The following is a 20,227-nucleotide window of genomic DNA, read 5'->3' on the forward strand; positions in this document are numbered from 1 at the left end:
ATTTTGACCTTAACCAGTTGAGCATGTCTCTTAGTGGCTGATGATATGTGCATTTCTGATCATGTGCAGAAGTAGTGGGGAAGCATTATAGCCGTATGTTGAAAGGAATTCTCGGAGGTTTGGATAATTCACCTTTCGAAACATGGGTAGTTTGTTCAACATCCTTAAACAATCCTTATTCAGGGACCTTTCGAGCGGGATGGGCTACTCAACCAGAAGAAAATTCTAACTGGGCCCCACCTGCAAGGTCATGTGCTGTTTATCTTGATATGAGATCACCATGTCACGCACATATGGTTTTGATGCATGTGCCTCACGTACCCTTATCAGAAGGGTAGTGTATGATGGGTATACTGGGCTTCGTATATTTTACCCCAGTGTCTCTTTGATGGCATGCACTGCTCTCTCAAGCAGCAGCAGCAGCAGCGGCAAGGCGGCAAGGCGGCGGCAAGGCGGCGACGACGACGACGACGACGACAACAACAACAACAACAACAACAATTTAACTTACCTCATCAAATATTGGTTTATATTTCTTCAAATTTGAACAAGAGCAGCAAAATTCAATGATGAAAAGAAAAAAGAAAGAGAAACAGAATATAGTTTATTTTTATTATTTTCAACCATGCATATAACATTAAAGTACATTGACAAACAAAAAGAAACCAAAGTGATTAAATAATAACAGTAATAAATACAACAACAAGAGCAACAACACACCAAACACACCAACAACAAAATGAATAGATAAATGTTACATGGCATACCTCAAGTCAAAATCTAAAACAAATACTTATTGAACTATGCGAACTGAACTTTATGCTTCAGCACCTTTTCAATGGAGGTAAAACGACAGAAAAAAGAAAAAAAAACTTGTTCTGCAAGTTAAGGACAAATTGCTCATGGTTTGTAACCATGAGAATTCAGTAATAGTTGTGTTCCCAAAATCTTAGTTTGATATATGCAGAAGAGAGCGGGGTGTTTATGTGTATTATACACACACATACACATATTATATACATACACACACACACACACACACACACACACACATATATATAAATAATCGACCACACATACTCAGTGTACATGATATTGATAAGCCCAAAAATGGCAAAATATCATTATACATCATTCCTTAATGGGATTGGAGGTGAGTTGTCTCACTTGTCTATGACTTACAGATATTTTAACACCCAGTGCTAACAGGGAGCCATCCCTAACATGCTATACCACAGCGAACTGGTGAACAAGCACACTCATGCACACACACACAATATATGCACACACACACGTATGTGCATATATATATATGTATATATTATTTAAGAGATGCATGTTTTTATGTGCTACTAATAGCTTCATATGTTGAGAAAAATCTCAAACATATTCATATTCATCAGGCACAAACCACATATCATAGCAAACTAAAAATTGAATGAGAGAAGAAACACAAAAAGTTGAGAAAGAAGCTTAACCATTTTCCTTTTTACTTTTACATTTTCTGTTTTTTAATCTTCCACATTTTATATATGCTTTCTTCTCAACTTTTTGCGTGTCTTCTCTCATTTAATTTTTAGTTCATTATATGTAGTTTGTACCTGAGGAATATGTGAGGTGTTTCTCAACATATAAAACTATTAGTAACACATAAAAATATAACTTTTTTGGTTGATCTTACCATCACGAAACAGTACATTATTTATATATTCTTTTATTATTTTATTTGTTTTAGTCACTTGCCTGTGGCCATGTTAGAGCACTGCCTTGAAGGATTTTAGTCAAACAAACTAACCCCAAGACTTATTTGTTTAAGCTTGATACTTATTCTATCAGTCACTTTTGCCAAACTCCCAAGTTACGAAGACATAAACACACCAATATCAGTTGTCAAGTGGTTATAAGGGGATAAATACAGACACACACACGCACATAGATATATACATACATTTATATATGATGGATTATATTTGTCTTGTTTGCACTGCTAGGCATTTATTCAAATCCTTATCTTGTCATTCTGGCCACTGAACAACTATGTACAATTCCATAATACTGACATCTATTTAATATATCATTCAGACTAATTTCAGTGATTTTGCTTTTTTAAATACATTATCTTACATGCAATTACAATTATCAAAAGCAATTAGATAAATTATTTTTGTTGCCCAGATAAAGGACAGGCTCTAATCATAGATTCTGATCTCCCCAAAGTAAATGGACTCAACCAAATTAACGAAATTGACAACTGTTTTGTGCTGGAATTTCCTTCACCACAACCAAACTCTCTAAACCCAGTTAAAGAGCCTCTAACCACAATAGCAATATCTAGAGTCAGCAAGACAACTGAATTTGATTTATTATCAAGACAGAAATAACAATTTCTTTTATTCTTTTACTTGTTTCAGTCATCCAACTTCAGCCATGCTGGAGCACCACCTTTAAGGGTTTTTAGTTGAAGAAATCAACCCCTGGACTTATTCTTAGTAAGCCTAGTACTTCTTCCATCAGTCTCTTTTGCCAAACTGCTAAGTTACAGGGACATAACAACACCAACACTGGTTGGCAAATGGAGATTGGGGAGACAAACACAGACACAAAGACACACACACGTAGATTTATACATATATATATATAAATATATATATATACAACAGGCTTCTTTCAGTTTCCTATTTCTTTACTGCCCACAAGGGGCTACACACAAAGGGGACAAACAAGGACAGATAAATGGATTAAGTCAATTATATCGACCCTAGTGTGTAACTGGTATTTATTTAATCGACCCCGAAAGGATGAAGAGCAAAGTCGACCTTGGTGGAATTTGAACTCAGAACATAGCAGCAGATGAAATACCACTAAACATTTCACCCGGCGTGCTAACATTTCTGCTAGCTTGTTGCCTTTGTGGCTTCTTTCAGTTTCCATCTACCAAAATCCAGTCACAAGGCTTTGGTTAGCCCAAGGCTATAGAAGAAAATACTTGCCCAAGGTACCATGTAGTGGGACTGAACCCAGAACCATGTGGTTGAGAAGCAAGCTTCTTACCACACAGTCATGCCTGTGCCTATATGATAATTTTTATAAAGACACTTGACAACACTAACCCCCCACCCCCACCCCAAATGCAACATGAGTCATATCTTACTGCTTTTCCCACTTCTTGCTGGATATGGCTCTAATGGGATGATTTACCTCCTATAAAAACGCATATTATAAAAAGAAGTTATCTTCATTTGGCATTAATAACACTGCAGCCAGCTACTGAAAAACTTGCAAGTTTGTATACGCCACAAAACGCATTGAATAAAAAGTGCTAATTATAATACATTTTTGGTATTCTATTTCTAAGAAATTTTTTTTTTTTTTTCAAAATAAAGTACATCTTACTGACGTTAATTTGTTGTAGTTCTTATGTCTTTATAGAATTTTGAATGTTAATATACAATTTTATCTACATTTATATATGATGTTTATTTTTGTTTTAACTATTACAAACATATTTATATGATACAGCTGTGATTAATAAACACTGCAAGAAGCAAAATAGTCCCCACCACCACCACCAACTAATAATATTTCTAAAAGAGGAAAGGCATATACAAAAACTGATAGTCACTGATCTAAATTATCTTCTAAAGAGAAAGTCAGCTAAACAGATTTTGTTTATGCTGACATAAATATCATGAAGTCAAATGCATTTAAAGCATACTTCCATTAGCTGTGCTTTTAAAAAATTATGCTAGTTAAAAAAACAAAAAACGTTAATCAACTCTTTTACTTGTTTCAGTCATTTGATTGTGGCCATACTGGAGCACCGCCTTTAGTCGAGCAAATCGACCCCAGGACTTATTCTTCGTAAACCTAGTACTTATTCTATCAGTCTCTTTTTGCCAAACCGCTAAGTTATGGGGACGTAAACACACCAGCATCGGTTGTCAAGCGATGTTGGGGGGGACAAACACAGACACACAAACATATACACACACATACATATATGCATACATATGACGGGCTTCTTTCAGTTTCTGTCTACCAGATCCACTCACAAGGCTTTGGTCGGCCCGAGGCTATAGTAGAAGACACTTGCCCAAGGTGCCATGCAGTGGGACTGAACCTGGAACCATGTGGTTCATAAGTAAGCTACTTACCACACAGCCACTCCTACGCCTACAAAAATGAAACATTTTATAAATTAATTCAAGAACCTCTGTAACATGAGTTTGTCTTGCATATTCACACAAAGAATCTCACATCTAAATGTGTAACATCATTGTTTTAACATTCTCTTTTCTATGCTTGCATGGATTAGACAGAATTTGTTGTGATGGATTTTCTACAGCTTGATGCCCTTGCTCTCTCACCAATCTTCGCCTATTTCCCAGCAAGGTAATATTTCCCCATGACCAGACATGTTCTCAGAGAATACTAGAAATGAATGACACAGATGGTGTGACAGCGCCAATCATTTACAACTATTACATAATCTCAAAACAACAAGATTCAAACACACACATACACTGGGCTTCTTTCAGTTTCTGTCTGCTAAATCAACTCACAAGGCTTTGGTTGGCATGGGGCTATAGTAGAAGATACTGGCCCAAGAGGCCACACAGAGGGACTAAACTTGGAACTATGTGGTTGGAATACAAACTTCTAACCATACAACCATGTTTGCTCCTATACTCATGCTAGCACCTAATGTGTGTGTGCGTGTGTGTATGTGCGTGTGTGTGTGTGTGATGACCAATGCTGGTGTCATGTACATTTTGGCCAATGCTGGATTCATGTAACTGGCATCCATGCCAGTGGCACATAGAAAGCACCACTTGAGCATTGGGCCTCACGGAGACAATGTAACCAATGCTGGTATCACATGACTGGCACCCATGCCAGTAGCATGTAAAAGCACCCATTACACTCTTGGAGTGGTTGGCATTAGGAAGGGCATCCAGTGGTAGAAACCATACCAAATCAGACTGGAGTTTGGTGCAGCCCTTCAGCTTACCAGCCTTGGTCAAACAATCCAACCCATGCCAGCATGAACAATGGGCATTAAATGATGATGATGATGATGATACACACACACACACACAAAGAAAGAGTAATTGAATTAAGTGCACATGTCAAAAAACAACAAGACCACTCAATAAAAATATATGAACTAGAAAATATTTTTTAAATGTAATTTATCCGAAATATGAATTCATGTGATTGTATTTATTTTAGGTATTAATAAACCCAGTCTACATAGGTTATTACTTCTAGTATTCAACTATTTATCTCAGATTTCTTCCACATAAGTATATTTGTAAATTATCTGCATAATGATAGTAATATAAAATTCACAATCAAGAGAGTTGGAAAAAGTCTGAAAGATGTATACTATTACAAATATAGAAAACCCACAGTATTACTGAAACCAAGAGATGATAGTGTGAACTGATAAGAACTCTGTCCACACATGTTATAATGGCAATGGTATAATTGAAAGTTCCCATACAGTTGATCAGATATGAGTGAAACCCATAGATGAGCAAGATATAATTGTTGTCAGTCTCACAATCCTGAGGTAGTGAGTTTGATTCCTGGACCAGACTGTGTGTTGTGTTTTTGAGCAAGACACTATTTCACATTACTCAAGTTGCAATATTACTGGTGGCAATTTGTATTAGCTTTTTCTTTTACCTTGGGTAACATTGGGGGTGAGGAGAGGGGAGGCTGGTATGCAAGGACAACTGCTGGCCTTTCGTAAACAACCTTGCCTCGACTTGTGCCTCAGAGAGAAACTTTCTATGTGCAATCCCATGGTTATTCATGACCAAAGAAGATCGTTAATCTTTACCCTTAGCAACAAGTCAACCCTGATCAATCAAGTCAATGGTCAAAAGTTTTTCTATTGTGACTATCCCTTTCATCTTTTTTGTATTAGGTTTGCAAGATTCTTGATATGAACACAAAATAGATTTGAGGTAGGGTCATTATGCCAATAATAAACACATGTACTAGTTCAATTTCACTTCTTTATTATTAGTCAATTTGCTAGTTATTTAACCAACTAACTGATCGATTGCTTAATCAATTGTTTAATCAATCAATAATTTGTAAAAGTTCTTTCATCAGTTGTGACCTCATCAACGACATACCCTCTCTACTCCAGACAGATTTGAAGAACTTTGACAAACAACTGATTGAGTGATTAACCAAATGTTTACTCAAATAATTGATTAAATAATTAATCAATTGGTTAATAATATCCACTTTTCTTTTTTCGTCTGCAGACGTGACTGTGTGGTAAGAAGCTTGTTTCCCAACCCCATGGTTCTGGGTTCAGTCCTACTGTGTGACACCTTAAGTCAACCAAAGCCTTGTAAGTGAATTTAGTAGCTGGAAACTGAAAGAGCCCATCGTGTGTGTGTGTGTGTCTTTGTATCTGTGTTTGTTCCCTCACCACCACTTGACAACCGAAGTCAGTGTTTTTATGTATTTATGACCAACAGAATAAGTACTAAGCTTTAAAAAATAAGTCCTGGGGTTGATCTGTTTGGCTAGCAAAACCCTTCAGGGCCATGCCCCAGCATAGCCAGAGTCAAATGACTAAAACAAGTAAAAGAAAAGATAAAAGATATCAAAATTGCAAGGTAAGGATGAATGGATATTTGGCTGTTATTTCTAGCTGATTGACTTCTTATGAAGGAATCCACTCATTGGTTTGTAGCAGTAATTTGTTTGAAAGCAATGCTGCTAGCTTTGCTAACATCAAGTGCAATGAGATTTATTTCACTGAAGTTTTAAAAGGTGTCAAATTGTGTGTATGTATATGTGTGTGTGTATGTGTGTGTGTGTGTGTGTGTGACAAAAATAGGTCTCATGTAAATCTACTCCTCAGAAGCCATACTGCTGATCACTAAGGGGGAAGAGGGAAGAGAGAGTTTGAAGAATGATTGCCAACAACTGCTTGCATCATCTGAGATATTGAGAGAGATTGGGATATATGTACATGCACACAAACACACGTGTGAATATGTGTATACAGATATACATATATGTGTAAACTTATAAGTTTTTAACATTCGTTCATCTTCTATGTTGACATGAGGGATATATTTTAGCATTAGAGTGATAAGAATATAAATTTTCTTTTTATTTTATTACAATTTTGTTTTTATATTTTTAACACTATACTTGTTGTGCATGTATGCATGCATACATACATTCAAACATACTTGTGTAGTAAGAAGCTTGCTTCCCAACCACATGGTTCTAGGTTCAGTCCCTCAGCATGGCACCTTGGGCAAATGTCTTCTACTATAGCTTAAGGTTAACTAAAGCCTTGTGAGTGGATTTGGTAGACGGAAACTGAAAGAAGCCCATCATATATATACATATATGGATATATTTAGGAGAATTCACACAAAAAAACAAAAGAGGAAGACAGGTAGTGTGGACAACAAATAGATGTATTAGTATTACGCTCGAGAAGTGATGTATATATTTATGTGTGTGTATATATATATATGTGTGTGTGTATTTGTGTATATATGTGTATATATGTATATATTTATGTGTATACATGTAGATATGTATATGTGTGTGTGTGTGTATGTATATATTTATGTGTGTATGTGTCTTTGTGTCTGTACCCCCACCATCACTTGACAACTGATGTTGGTGTGTTTATGTCCCTGTAAACTAGTGGTTCAGCAAACGAGACCAATAGAATAAGTACTAAAAGTTTGCTTTCAAACCACATGGTTTCAGGTGCAGACCCACCGTATGGCATCTTGGGCAGATGTCTTCTCGTATATCCCCAGGCCAACCAATGACCTGTGAGTGAAATTAGTAGATGGAAACTGAAAGAAGCCCATCATGTATGTGTGTTTGTGTGTGTGTGTGTGTGTCTTTGCCTTGACATCATATGATAGTTGTAAATGAAAGTCACTGTCATACAAGCAGTGTCTATCATTTCCAATCTTCCATGGAAACATATCTGGATGTTGGGAAATATCACCTTAATTGTAGTCAGTGACTGTAGTAAAAAAAAAAAAAGCAGAAGAATGAATAGAGAGTAGATTTGCAGGCCAGAAATGTGTTGCCAATCAATTGGATGGCCATTTCTTTTTTCTTTTTCCTATTGTTAGGGGAGATAAAAGAATTTATATATTAAGGACATGTTCGTGCATAATTGTAATGTTAGTGCATTTGTATGTGTGTATATATCTCTATGCAAGTATGTTTTTCTCTGTGTGAGTGTGTGTGTGCATATCAGTGGGCTTGTGTGTGTGTGTGTGTGCTTGTGTATATGTGTTTGTATGTGTAATGTGTTTGTGTACATATATACGTTTGCGTATTTGCATCTGTAAGTTAATCTTGAATATGTATTTATCTAGAGTGCATATATATATGTGTGTGTGTGTCTGTATGTATACACACACACACACACACACACATAAACATACATATACACACAAACACACACATGAAATATAAAATTAACAAAACATTCTATCAAGCCTTTATTGATTTGACAGTCATTTCATGTGAAAGCAACAATGTTTTCTTTAAAAACCTAATTAATAGTTGAGTATTTTTACATTCCTTTGTTGTTTTTTCTTCTATGTTTCTTTTAATGATCAATTATTTTGGACTGTTGATCAGTATGAACACACTGTAACATGTTTTCACATTTAGACTAAACATAACCTATGCATGTTTCAAATGTCCTTTGGTTTCTCTGTTTGCCTCTCAAAACTGCATATCTGCTAGCTTTGTCTGTTGCTGTAAGTAGTTATCTTTCTGGTCTCTCTGGAGTCTGTCCCTGTCTCTTCTGCCGGCCTGTCCTTGTCTTTTCTGCCGGTCTGTCCCTGTCTTTTCTCCCGGTCTGTCCCAGTCTCTTCTACCAGTCTGTCCCAGTCTCTTCTGCTAATCTGTCCCTTCTCTTCTGCTGGTCTGTCCCTCTCTCATCTGCCGGCCTGTCCCTCTCTCATCTGCCGGCCTGTCCCTCTCTCACCTGCCGGTCTGTCCCTCTCTCATCTGCCGGCCTGTCCCTCTCTCATCTACCGGCCTGTCCCTCTCTCATCTGCCAGTCTGTCCCTGTCTTTTCTACTAGTCTGTCCCAGTCTCTTCTACCAGTCTGTCCCAGTCTCATCTGCCAGTCTGTCCCTCTCTCATCTGCCGGCCTGTCCCTCTCTCATCTGCCAGTCTGTCCCTCTCTCATCTGCCGGTCTGTCCCTCTCTCATCTGCCGGCCTGTCCCTCTCTCATCTGCCGGCCTGTCCCTCTCTCATCTGCCAGTCTGTCCCTCTCTCATCTGCCGGCCTGTCCCTCTCTCATCTGCCGGCCTGTCCCTCTCTCATCTGCCAGTCTGTCCCAGTCTCATCTGCCAGTCTGTCCCTGTATTTTCTCCCAGTCTGTCCTTGTCTTTTCTACTAGTCTGTCCCAGTCTCTTCTGCTAGTCTGTCCCTTCTCTTCTGCTGGTCTGTCCCTCTCTCATCTGCCGGCCTGTCCCTCTCTCATCTGCTGGCCTGTCCCTCTCTCACCTGCCGGTCTGTCCCTCTCTAATCTGCCGGCCTGTCCCTCTCTCATCTACCGGCCTGTCCCTCTCTCATCTGCCAGTCTGTCCCTGTCTTTTCTATTGGTCTGTCTCTGTCTCATCTGCCAGTCTGTCCCTCTCTCATCTGCGGCCTGTCCCTCTCTCATCTGCCAGTCTGTCCCTCTCTCATCTGCCGGTCTGTCCCTCTCTCATCTGCCGGCCTGTCCCTCTCTCATCTGCCGGCCTGTCCCTCTCTCATCTGCCAGTCTGTCCCTCTCTCATCTGCCGGCCTGTCCCTCTCTCATCTGCCGGCCTGTCCCTCTCTCATCTGCCGTGTCCCTCTCTCATCTGCCGGCCTGTCCCTCTCTCATCTGCCAGTCTGTCCCTGTCTTTTCTACTGGTCTGTCCATCTTCTTTTGCCAGTCTGTCCCTGACTTTTCTGCTGGTCTGTTCTTGTCTTTTCTATGTGTTTATGTTTGTTGGTTATCTGTTTCTCAAAGAGTCTGTTACTGGCTGTCTGCCCATTTGTCTGTCTTTCTCTCTCTCTATCTCTCTTTCTCCCTCTATCTATCTATCTCTCTAGCTCTCTCTATCTCTCTCTCTCTCTTTATCTCTCTCAGTCTTTTCTACTTGTCTGTCATTGTTTATCACTATCTACTTATTTGTCTCCCAGAGTCTGTGGCTGTCTGTCTGTATATATGTACCTGTCTGATAGTTTTCTGCTATGCGTTTTCTGTCTGTCTGTCTGTATATGTTACTGTCTACAGGGTTTTCTGTTCCCAGCTTTTATCTTTCCAATGTCTTCACTCTCTCTCTCTCTCTCTCTCTATATCTATATATATCTATATATATCTATATATATATATATATATATATATATCTATCTATCTATCTATCTATCTATCTATTTGTTTATCTTTTCTACCTGTCTGTATATGGCACTGTCTACCAGTATGCCTGACTTTCTCTCAATATCTTAAGAAGATGAAATTGGCAAAGAAAAATTAAAACTGACAGCAAAATGAACAAACAAACAGACCACTGACGTGCAGGCAAGTGGACAGACAGACAAACCAGCAGACAGAGACAGACCTTTAGTCTAAATGTGAAAACATACCTCAGTGTGTTCAAACTGAACAGTTCAAAATACTTGATCATTGAAATACAGAAGAAAAAAAAAATAAAATAACAACCATATAGTTTGGTTATTTCTTAAGAAAACATTGTTGCTTTCACACGAAATAACTGTCTGTCACAAAGACATGAGCGAAGGTTTTGTTAACTTAATTTCTGCACATCGAATAGAGTCTGTGCAGGCCATAGAGACTGTGTGTGTGTGTGTGTGTCTAGAGACCCAGTAAGTATAAGAAAAAAAGGGACAAAGATACACACAAAAAGACACAAACATACATCTTCATACACCAACACGTTCATTCCTAAATATACATAGATATTACAAACACACACACACATAGACACACAAAGAATTATACATAAATATTAGGCAAATATATTGACCTTCATATACACATATTTACTTCCATAGTGTAAGTCTGTAAGCAAGATACACACACATAAATTAAACTACAAATACATAAGCAAACCTACATGCATATGATGTATGTGTGTGTCTGTCCAGAAGGATTTAGTTGAACAAAATGATCCCAGTGCCTTTTGGGTTTTTTTAAGCCCAGTACTTACTCTGCTAGTCTCAGTTGCTGAAGTGCTAAGTTACAGGAACATAAACAAACCAACACTGATTATCAGGCAGTGGTGAGGAACACACACATGGAGATATATATATATATATACACATGTATATAAATTAGAGAAGGACTACCATGAAGCAATTCAACAATGATATACTTAAATCATACCATATAGAAAAAAATTAAAGATACGATAAAACATTTACCTAAAACTAAATAAAGTACTAAATAATAAATAGTAAGTATATATATATATATATATATATATATATAGGGTGCGATGAGTAAATTGTCGCCATGATTTTGTCAACTACACAGTATAGTGGGGTCAGTTGGGCACCATCTGTGAGAAAAACACCATCATTACACAAGTCACTCAGCCAGAAATTTGGAAACAACATGCTGTACTGCTTAGCATTCACACCAGAAGCTCCAATACAAACATTTCAGAGTGTCTGGGTGTCAATCTGAGGACAGTGCAGAGGATTTGGAAAGAGTTGGATGAGTCTAATGGTGATTACAAAGGTACAGCAGCTCAGAAAATTCACTCTGGTCATTCTGATAAGAGAAGAACTACTGAATTTGTTTGTAAGATCCAGGCCATGATTGACAACAATCCCTCCAAGTCAATCAGGTCCATCGCCAGGGACATGGGAGTGTCTGAGTTTCTTATCAGGCAGGTAGTGCATGAAGACATTTGGTATTCCTCATACAAGATGAGAAAGGGCCATCAAGGACAAGAGGAAAGACCATGTTATTCCAAGCCATCAAGGACAAGAGGACAGACCATGTTACAAAGCTTTTGAACAAACTCAAGCATCACCTCCAATTGAACATGCTTTGGTTTTTCTCAGAAAAGAAAAATTTCTGCCAGGATCAGATGGTAAACACATAGAACACCTGTTGACTTGCCAAGTCCCAAAAACATGTACCAAGAGTAATACAATTCTATATTTAAGAGATGAGGAATTATGTACATTATTTACATTTGACGTATATTTGTCTTGATCTTGCTTGTTAACACGTTTCGGCTGATATACCCTCCAGCCTTCATTAGGTGTCTTGGGGAAATTTCAAACCTGGGTTCTCATTCCTAAGGTATTTTTCAACGTTATTATTATCATTATTATTATTGTTGTTGTTGTTGTTGTTCAGGTCACTGCTTGGAATCGAACTCAGAATCTTGGGGTTAAGAGCACAGGCTACTAACCCCAAGATTCCGAGTTCGATTCCAAGCAGTAACTTGAATAATAATTATAATAATAATAACAACATTGAAAAATACCTTAGGAATGAGAACCCAGGTTCGAAATTTCACCAAGACACCTGATGAAGGCTGGAGGGTATATCAGCCAAAACATGTTAACAACAAACAAGATGAGGACAAATATCCGTCAAAGGTAAATAATGTAAATAATGTACATGTACCAAGAGTGATAAAAACCAAACATCCAGTCAACATCATGTTTGAAGGGATCACTAGTGATGGCAACATTATGCCACCATTTATCTTCCCACTCAGACTCAGCATGGAGGTCTACATCAAGTGCCTTGAGGAGGTAGTACTGCCCTGAATCAAGACAGTGGCTGCTGGGAGACCCTATGTCTGACAACAGGACTCTGCACCATGCCACACAAGTAAGAGAACCCAGTCATGTCTGTCAGGCAATTTCTAAAACCACATCATCCCTAAAATCTGGCCACCTAACTCTCCAGACTGCAACCCCCTTGATTATTTTGTGTGGAGCACAGTTGAGCAAGAGACCAACAAAACTCCTTGTAACACCAAAGATGAACTGAAGGCAAGTATTATGGCAGCATTCACCAACTTAAACAAGGAGACTGTCCAGTAAAGTTGCATCAGATTCCGAAGTCGTCTGGAGATCAAGGTTGAAGCCAATGACAATTTTATTGAATAAATTTACTCTTTAGTGTTTCAAGATATTTTTATGTAATTTTGGTAAATATATCTGTTAAAATGAGATGACAGTGTTATTTTCATTTTCGTGTAATTTAGACAACAATTTATTCACTGCACCTTGTATATGTGTGTGTGTGTATATATATATATATATATATATATATATATATATACATATATATATACATATATATATATATATGTGTGTGTGTGTGTGTGTGTGTGTGTGTGTGTGTGGTGTGTGTGTGTGTGGTGTGTGTGTGTGTGTGTGTGATGATGGGCTCCTTTCAATTTCTGTCAACCAAACTCAAATACAAAGTTTTACCCAGTACAAGGCTTAGCAGAAGACACTCGTGTAAAGTGTCATACTGTGGGACTAAACCCAGAACCATGTGATTGAGAAGCTAACTCTTTTCCATACCGCCATGCCTGAATCATTTTTAGCAGTTGAACCCAAAGTTTGATAAAATGATAAATAATATTGTATAACTATAGGGTCCATCAAACCAGCATGATCTCAAACTTAAATCCCAATATTCTATATGCTATTATTAATCGGTTTACCAACTTTGAATTGCATCATTAAAAATTATTTATTACATGTTTCTTGACGGTTCTAAATTCTTATGATATAAACACATGCACACATGTGAATAAAGGCAAATGCATGAATATGTCTGTCTATATATAAATATATATAAAAATTCTATAATTATGAGTATAATTATAATTAGGGTTCAGCAAAAATTTGCTTCACCACATACTGAAATTTAGAAATAACAGTTAAAACTAACTATTTCACTGCCATAAGAAAATCTCCTGTATGTGGTGAAGCAAATTTTTGCTGACCTCTAATTATAATTATACTCATAATTATAGAATTTTTGTATAAGTTTACCAATAATGGTTCTTTTAACATACCGAACTACTTGGTAAAATTATTAATTATTCATTAATTTTACTATTATATATATGTATGTATGTATGCATGCATGCATACATACATACATACATACATTTTACTCTAATCCTTCCTAATAAACCATGTTCCATCTAGTAACTGCTTATTGGTCAAAGTATTAACAATTGGTATCCTGGTACGTACATACATACATACATACATACATACATACATGCATGCATACATGCATGCATGCATGTATGTATATACCAGGATACCAATTGTTAATGCTTTGACCAATAAACAGATACTAGATGGAACATGGTTTATTAGGAAGGATTAGAGTAAAATGACCTAAATTAGCAATCATAATAGACAGTAGGAATGGTAGCCAAGTAAATGGGGAGTCAACACATCATAACCTGCTTTATCTAGCTATTACTTAATCAGGATGTAAATGCATGTTCAAACAACAATATATTTAAATCTATACCAGGAATTCTCAATCACTATTTTTTGTCTTGTTTTGTTTTCTGCCTCTGCCCCCACCCCCACTCCCACGATAACCATTTTACTTTGGTGGACCCTTTCCCCCCCACTTAGCTATTCGATATTGAAAAACTAGTTTTATAGATACTTCTTACAAAATTCCTATTTTGCTATTCACACATTCACATGCAACAGAACTCTCTGAGCAAATGTGTTTCAGTGGCCAGAAACATGTTGAACTATGTTAAGTATTAGAGAAAGAAACCAAGTTGTTTCTTGCAATAAATACATCTAAAACAAAATTTTTTCATGACCCCCTTAAATATTCCCATAGATCCCCAAATTACTATTTTGCTTCCATGGATCCTGCAAAATCTCATATGGACTCCAGTTAAGAACCACTAAAGTATACCACTTTTCCAAATCCATTTGTTTCACAACTTCTAGAGATCACTTATGCATACCTCTATCTCTACAGTCAACTATATGTCTTCCAATATACACTCCATGAACTACAGATAATGCTTGTGCGTGATCTATTTATCTACGATAAAAAAGGAACCCACCACCACCACCACCACCACTAATATTGGTACACAAATCTACTACCAACATGATCAACAGTTACACCACATGGAGTTTGCATTTATTTTTATTTTCGACACCCTCTTGAAATAGATATCAATGTCAATTTACATTTACTGATCTTTTAACCCACACACTCCAGGATTTCAGCTGCAACTTGCAAATATGCAAGTGTTAGGATGTCTAACAGAGTAACGAAGCAGCATGTTTCAACTTGAGAGAGAAGGAAATTTAAATTTAGAAGATGCAACCAACTGCACCTGGCAAGTGACAGATATGATATCAAATAGCTTAAGCTATTTATTTATAACAAGTATTCACATACAATGTGTATGTGTGTTAATATGTATGTATATAAATATGCCTATTAAAAATGCCTATTTATTCTGACTTATGGATTCTTTGACAACTTTTATATATATATATATATATAATATATATATATATATATATATATATATATGTGCGTGTATGTTTGTGTGCATGTATGTTTGTGTGTGCATGTATGTTTGTGCGTGCATGTATGTTTGTGCGCGTGTATGTTTGTATGTGCGTGTATGTTTGAGTGCGTGTGTGTTTGCTTGTGTGTGTGTTTGCTTGTGTTTGTATGTGTATATGTGTTTGAGTGTACATATGTGTATGTTTGTGTGTATGCTTATGTGTATGGAGGGAGTGTATGTCTGTGTTTCTGTGTGTGTGTGTGTGTGTGTGTGTGCGCGCGCACATGCATACTTCTGTTTCCTCATTTTGATATCATGTGATAATTGTAAATGAGTGTCACTATGATACTAGTAGTGTCATACATTTCTAACATCCTGCATACCATATATGACTATAAGAAAATATTACCCTGCTTGGAAACAAGTGAGGGCTGGTGACAGGGAAGGGCACTCAGCCATAGAAAAATCTACCTCAATAAAATCCATCAAACCCATGCAAGCATGGAAAAGTGGATGTAAAAAATTGAAGATAATGAAAATCAAAACAAAATTAACAAAATAAAATAAAATTAACTTTTGATGTTTTCCTAGGGGAAATATTCCTCAGATTTTGCTTGTAGTAAATGTTAGCTCTTATTGCCTAAAATCTGAAGGCATGTGGCTTAGTGATTAGGGGTATTCACTCATGATCACAAGGTTGTGAGTTCAATTCCCAGTGATGTGTTGTGCCCTCGTGCAAGATATTTTATTGCACGCTGCTCCAGTCCACTCAGCTGGCAAAAATGAGTTGTACTTGTATTTCAAAGGGCCAGCCTTGTCACACTCCGTGTCATACTGAATCTTCCTGAGAACTACATTAAGGGTACATATGTCTGTGGAGTGCTCAGCCACTTGCATGTTAATTTCATGAGCAGGCTGTTCTGTTGATTGGATCATCTGGAACCCTTGTCATTGTAGCCAGTGCCATTGCCTATATTTTATTATCACCAAGCATAAAGCTACATCGCTCTCAAGTGTAATCCCAGTTAGTTATAGGGGATAGTTTCACGAGGTACATGGCCACCTCACTAGTGTTGTTGCCACATAAAAGTACCTGGTACACTTCATAAAGTCATGGAAACCATACTAAAGGAGACATTGGTGTATGGTTACAGTCTTTCACCTCATCAGATCCTGCCAAACCATCCAATCTATGCCAACATGGAAAGCAGACATTAAAAGAAGATGACAATGATGATGATGATGATGATGATGAAAATGATGATGATAATGATGATGAAAATGATAATGAAGATGAAGATACATAAAATCATCATCATTGTTATCATCATTGTTTTAACATCCACTTTTCCATGCATACACAAACATTTTACATTTCATCTAATATCTTAAAAGTTAAAGATTTTTGTCTTTGCAACCCTTTCAAAATTATACCAAGACAATTTGCATTACATGGAAAGCAGACATTAAAAGGGAATCTTTTCCTAGTCACTAAACCTGCTAAAGAAACAGCTTAAAAAAGGAAAGTTGTTAGACAGTCTTGAATACACAAAAGATAATTGAAATGTCTTTGACAGTAGCAACATGTTACTATATTATTACACCACACACAATGACTTAGGTATATTAATATCACCATTCTTATCATGTCAACATATTTATCAGGAACAATCATTACAAGCTTCACAAGTGAATCATTAAAAGTTAATTTTATATCTTATGTCAGGCATTCATTTTACATACACTCTAATACATGCTCTTCATTATATTAAATATATATATTTTTTATATTCCAGAGAGAGAGAGAAAGAGAGAAAGAGAGAGACAGACAGGCAGAGGAAGGAAGGAAGGAGCAGAGAGAGAGAGAAAAGTGCTGAAAGGGAGACAAAAATAAGGACATTTAGAGAGAGAGAAACAAAGAAAGAGTTAGTGTATATTTTTGTCTATACATCCTCTGATTTGAAAATTGTAGCATAAATTCTTCAGTAACAAATAGAAGAATGGTCAACAAATCTATTGAGCCATTTATACTAAGCACTGAGGGTGAAACTACAAGTAAAAGCAATTCAAAATCTGAAGAAAATTCTCCCTAAAGCTCTAAAAGAGTTAAAGAACCCATTATATGTACAATTTCCCAAAAATCACAGAACCCATATCTATATTTCAAAAACCTTGCCACACTAATTTTAATAAGACATTAAATGAAACAAATACCGTTTTAAAAAAAGAATGTTTTCATAAAAAAGAAATCTACAGCTTATTTTGAAAATGGTGAATATAATTTCATTACAAAATCATTAACATTATTATCATCATTGTTATTCTGCCAAGGTCAATTTTGCTTTCATCCTTTAGCAATCAATAAAACGAGTACCGGTTGAGTGCTGAGGTCAATATAATCAATTTATACCCTCGACTGAAATTGCTGGCCTTGTGCCAAAATTTTAAATTATTTTTATCATCACTGTAAGCATCCACTTTTTTATGCTTGTGTGAGTCAGATGGAATTCATTGAGGAAAACATTCTAAGCTCAGATACCTTTGCAGTAACCATCTCTCGCCTGTTCCCAAGCAAAGATGTAATTGTCCCATAGTTGGACATGTTTTCACAGCAGACTGGCAATAAGGGTCTTTGCTTGTATGAAGCAACACTCATTTATAACTATCTTGTGATATAAAGAGAAGGAGACAAATACACACATATATAAATATATACATACACATAAATATATATAAATACAATGGGCTTCTTTCAGTTTCCATCTACTATATCCACTCACATAGCTTTAGTTATCCCAAGGCTTTAGAGGAAGAAACTTGTCTAAGGTGCCAAGCAGCTGGATTGAACTTGAAACAATATTGTTGGGAAGTGAACTTCTTAACCGCACACCCATGTGTGTGCCTACATATATATTTTTATTGAAAGGTATCTTATCTCACAGTACTCAGAATTTGTTCACAGAACCCTGAGATTATTCAGAATCCACTTTGGAAAACACTACATTAAGGAACAATATTTTTTATGGCTGAAAACAAAATGTATGTAAATAATCTCATTCTAACTACATGTGAGTCATTTAAAGTTAATATTTTATGACATGTAGGTCAGAAAATATGATGTGATACATGATGGTGATACATGATGCAACTATGAAAGAAGGATGTATTTAAACATAAATTTTTAACCATGACTAATCAATGACTAATTTTATTAGCTTATCTGGATATTTTAGAACCAGAATGATGGATTTGTTTTCCACTTATGTAATTATTTTACATTGAATAATTATTTTTCATAATTATTTTACATAGAATAATCAATGGCTCAAGTCTCATTACCTTATTAGGATATTTTGGAAAACAGGAGTGCATTTTTTTTCTCTCTTTTCTTACTTCAAAGGGCAAGTATTTTCAACCATAGTTTAAGAATGACCAGTACTTTGTGAATGAAATTTGCTAGCAAGAGACTTTTGTGAATCAATTCATATAAGTACATTCACTTGTTTTATATCCATTTTATATCCATGAGTTGGACTAATATGCATTGAGTTTATAGTTGGATACCCTCTCCATTGCTAACTCTTACTTAGATCTAGCAAATAGCTTTCTAATTATCTACTAGATCTCTGCAATATCATCATTTACTTTTTCCATGCTAGCGTGAGTTAGATAAAACTTATTGAAACAGTTTTTTTTCCCTAACAGTTGGATGCTCTTCCTGTCACTGGCCTTTACTTGCTCCCAAATAAGGTATAACACTCTTTTGATACTAACCCACCTGAAACCACCTCTGGCTCTATAGTACAAATGTCTTATTTTAAAAAATTCTGCATTAAAATCTTCCACTAAACCTTAGTCACAATTTATGTTACTAACACCAGCTTAATGATAACTAAGTTATTTTATTAAATTCTTTGTTATATTTAAAATTAATTGAGAGAAACACAGAGCATCTCAAAATAAATATGGTAACAAAAGGGTTAATCTACCTGTCATTTGAACGATAAACCACTCAATAGCTACATGTTTTTAGTGGCATATATAAACAATAACAGTAACTAATACAAAGTCTTGCCATTGCTTACGGTTTCCTACCAATTTTCACTCACAAGACATTGGTCAGGCTAAGGATCTAGCAAAAGACACTTGCTCACAGTGGGAGTGAACCAAATGACTTCATCATTACAAAGCTTCTTAACTCTACAACTATGTTTGTGTATGTTTCAACAAAATGCTATAACATCAGTTTATTCATCCATCTAAATAGAAGCCTCTCCTCAACATCCAAATCTCCTTCAAATATCATTTTACTCAAACTTTTTATTACTCTATTTCTTTTAAAACACATTACGAATATTTCAATTAATTTTGACAGTGATGAAGAATTAACACATGGCATCTTCATTAACACTGGCACTAAATTTAGGATGTTTATATTACTTATGAGGTATTCTATATTTTTCAAAATGTACCTATCCTAATGTTGGAAGAATCATAACAATCAAGCACAGACTGAATTTAATTTTGAAAAATTACATTAATACCTAAATAACATAATATGTAAATGACATATTCAAGCAAATTTATCCTAATGATAATTTTATAAAAGCTAATCAGCCTTAATTTAAAAATTTGGTTTTGTTTAGTG

General features: G+C 36.2%; 1 protein-coding gene across 1 annotated transcript in view; it reads right to left on the reverse strand.

Moving 5' to 3' along the window:
- The window catches only part of LOC115219244 (rhomboid-related protein 2-like), an 88,831-nt gene that overhangs the window by 34,709 nt on the left and 33,895 nt on the right, over positions 1–20,227 (reverse strand). Inside the window, exon 2 of the mRNA XM_029789392.2 lies at positions 512–535. Coding sequence (XP_029645252.1) covers positions 512–535 — 24 coding nt within the window. The remainder of the gene's footprint in view (positions 1–511; positions 536–20,227) is intronic.

This window comes from Octopus sinensis, linkage group LG1 (genome assembly GCF_006345805.1).
Source record: "Octopus sinensis linkage group LG1, ASM634580v1, whole genome shotgun sequence".
NCBI classification, from domain to species: domain Eukaryota; kingdom Metazoa; phylum Mollusca; class Cephalopoda; order Octopoda; family Octopodidae; genus Octopus; species Octopus sinensis.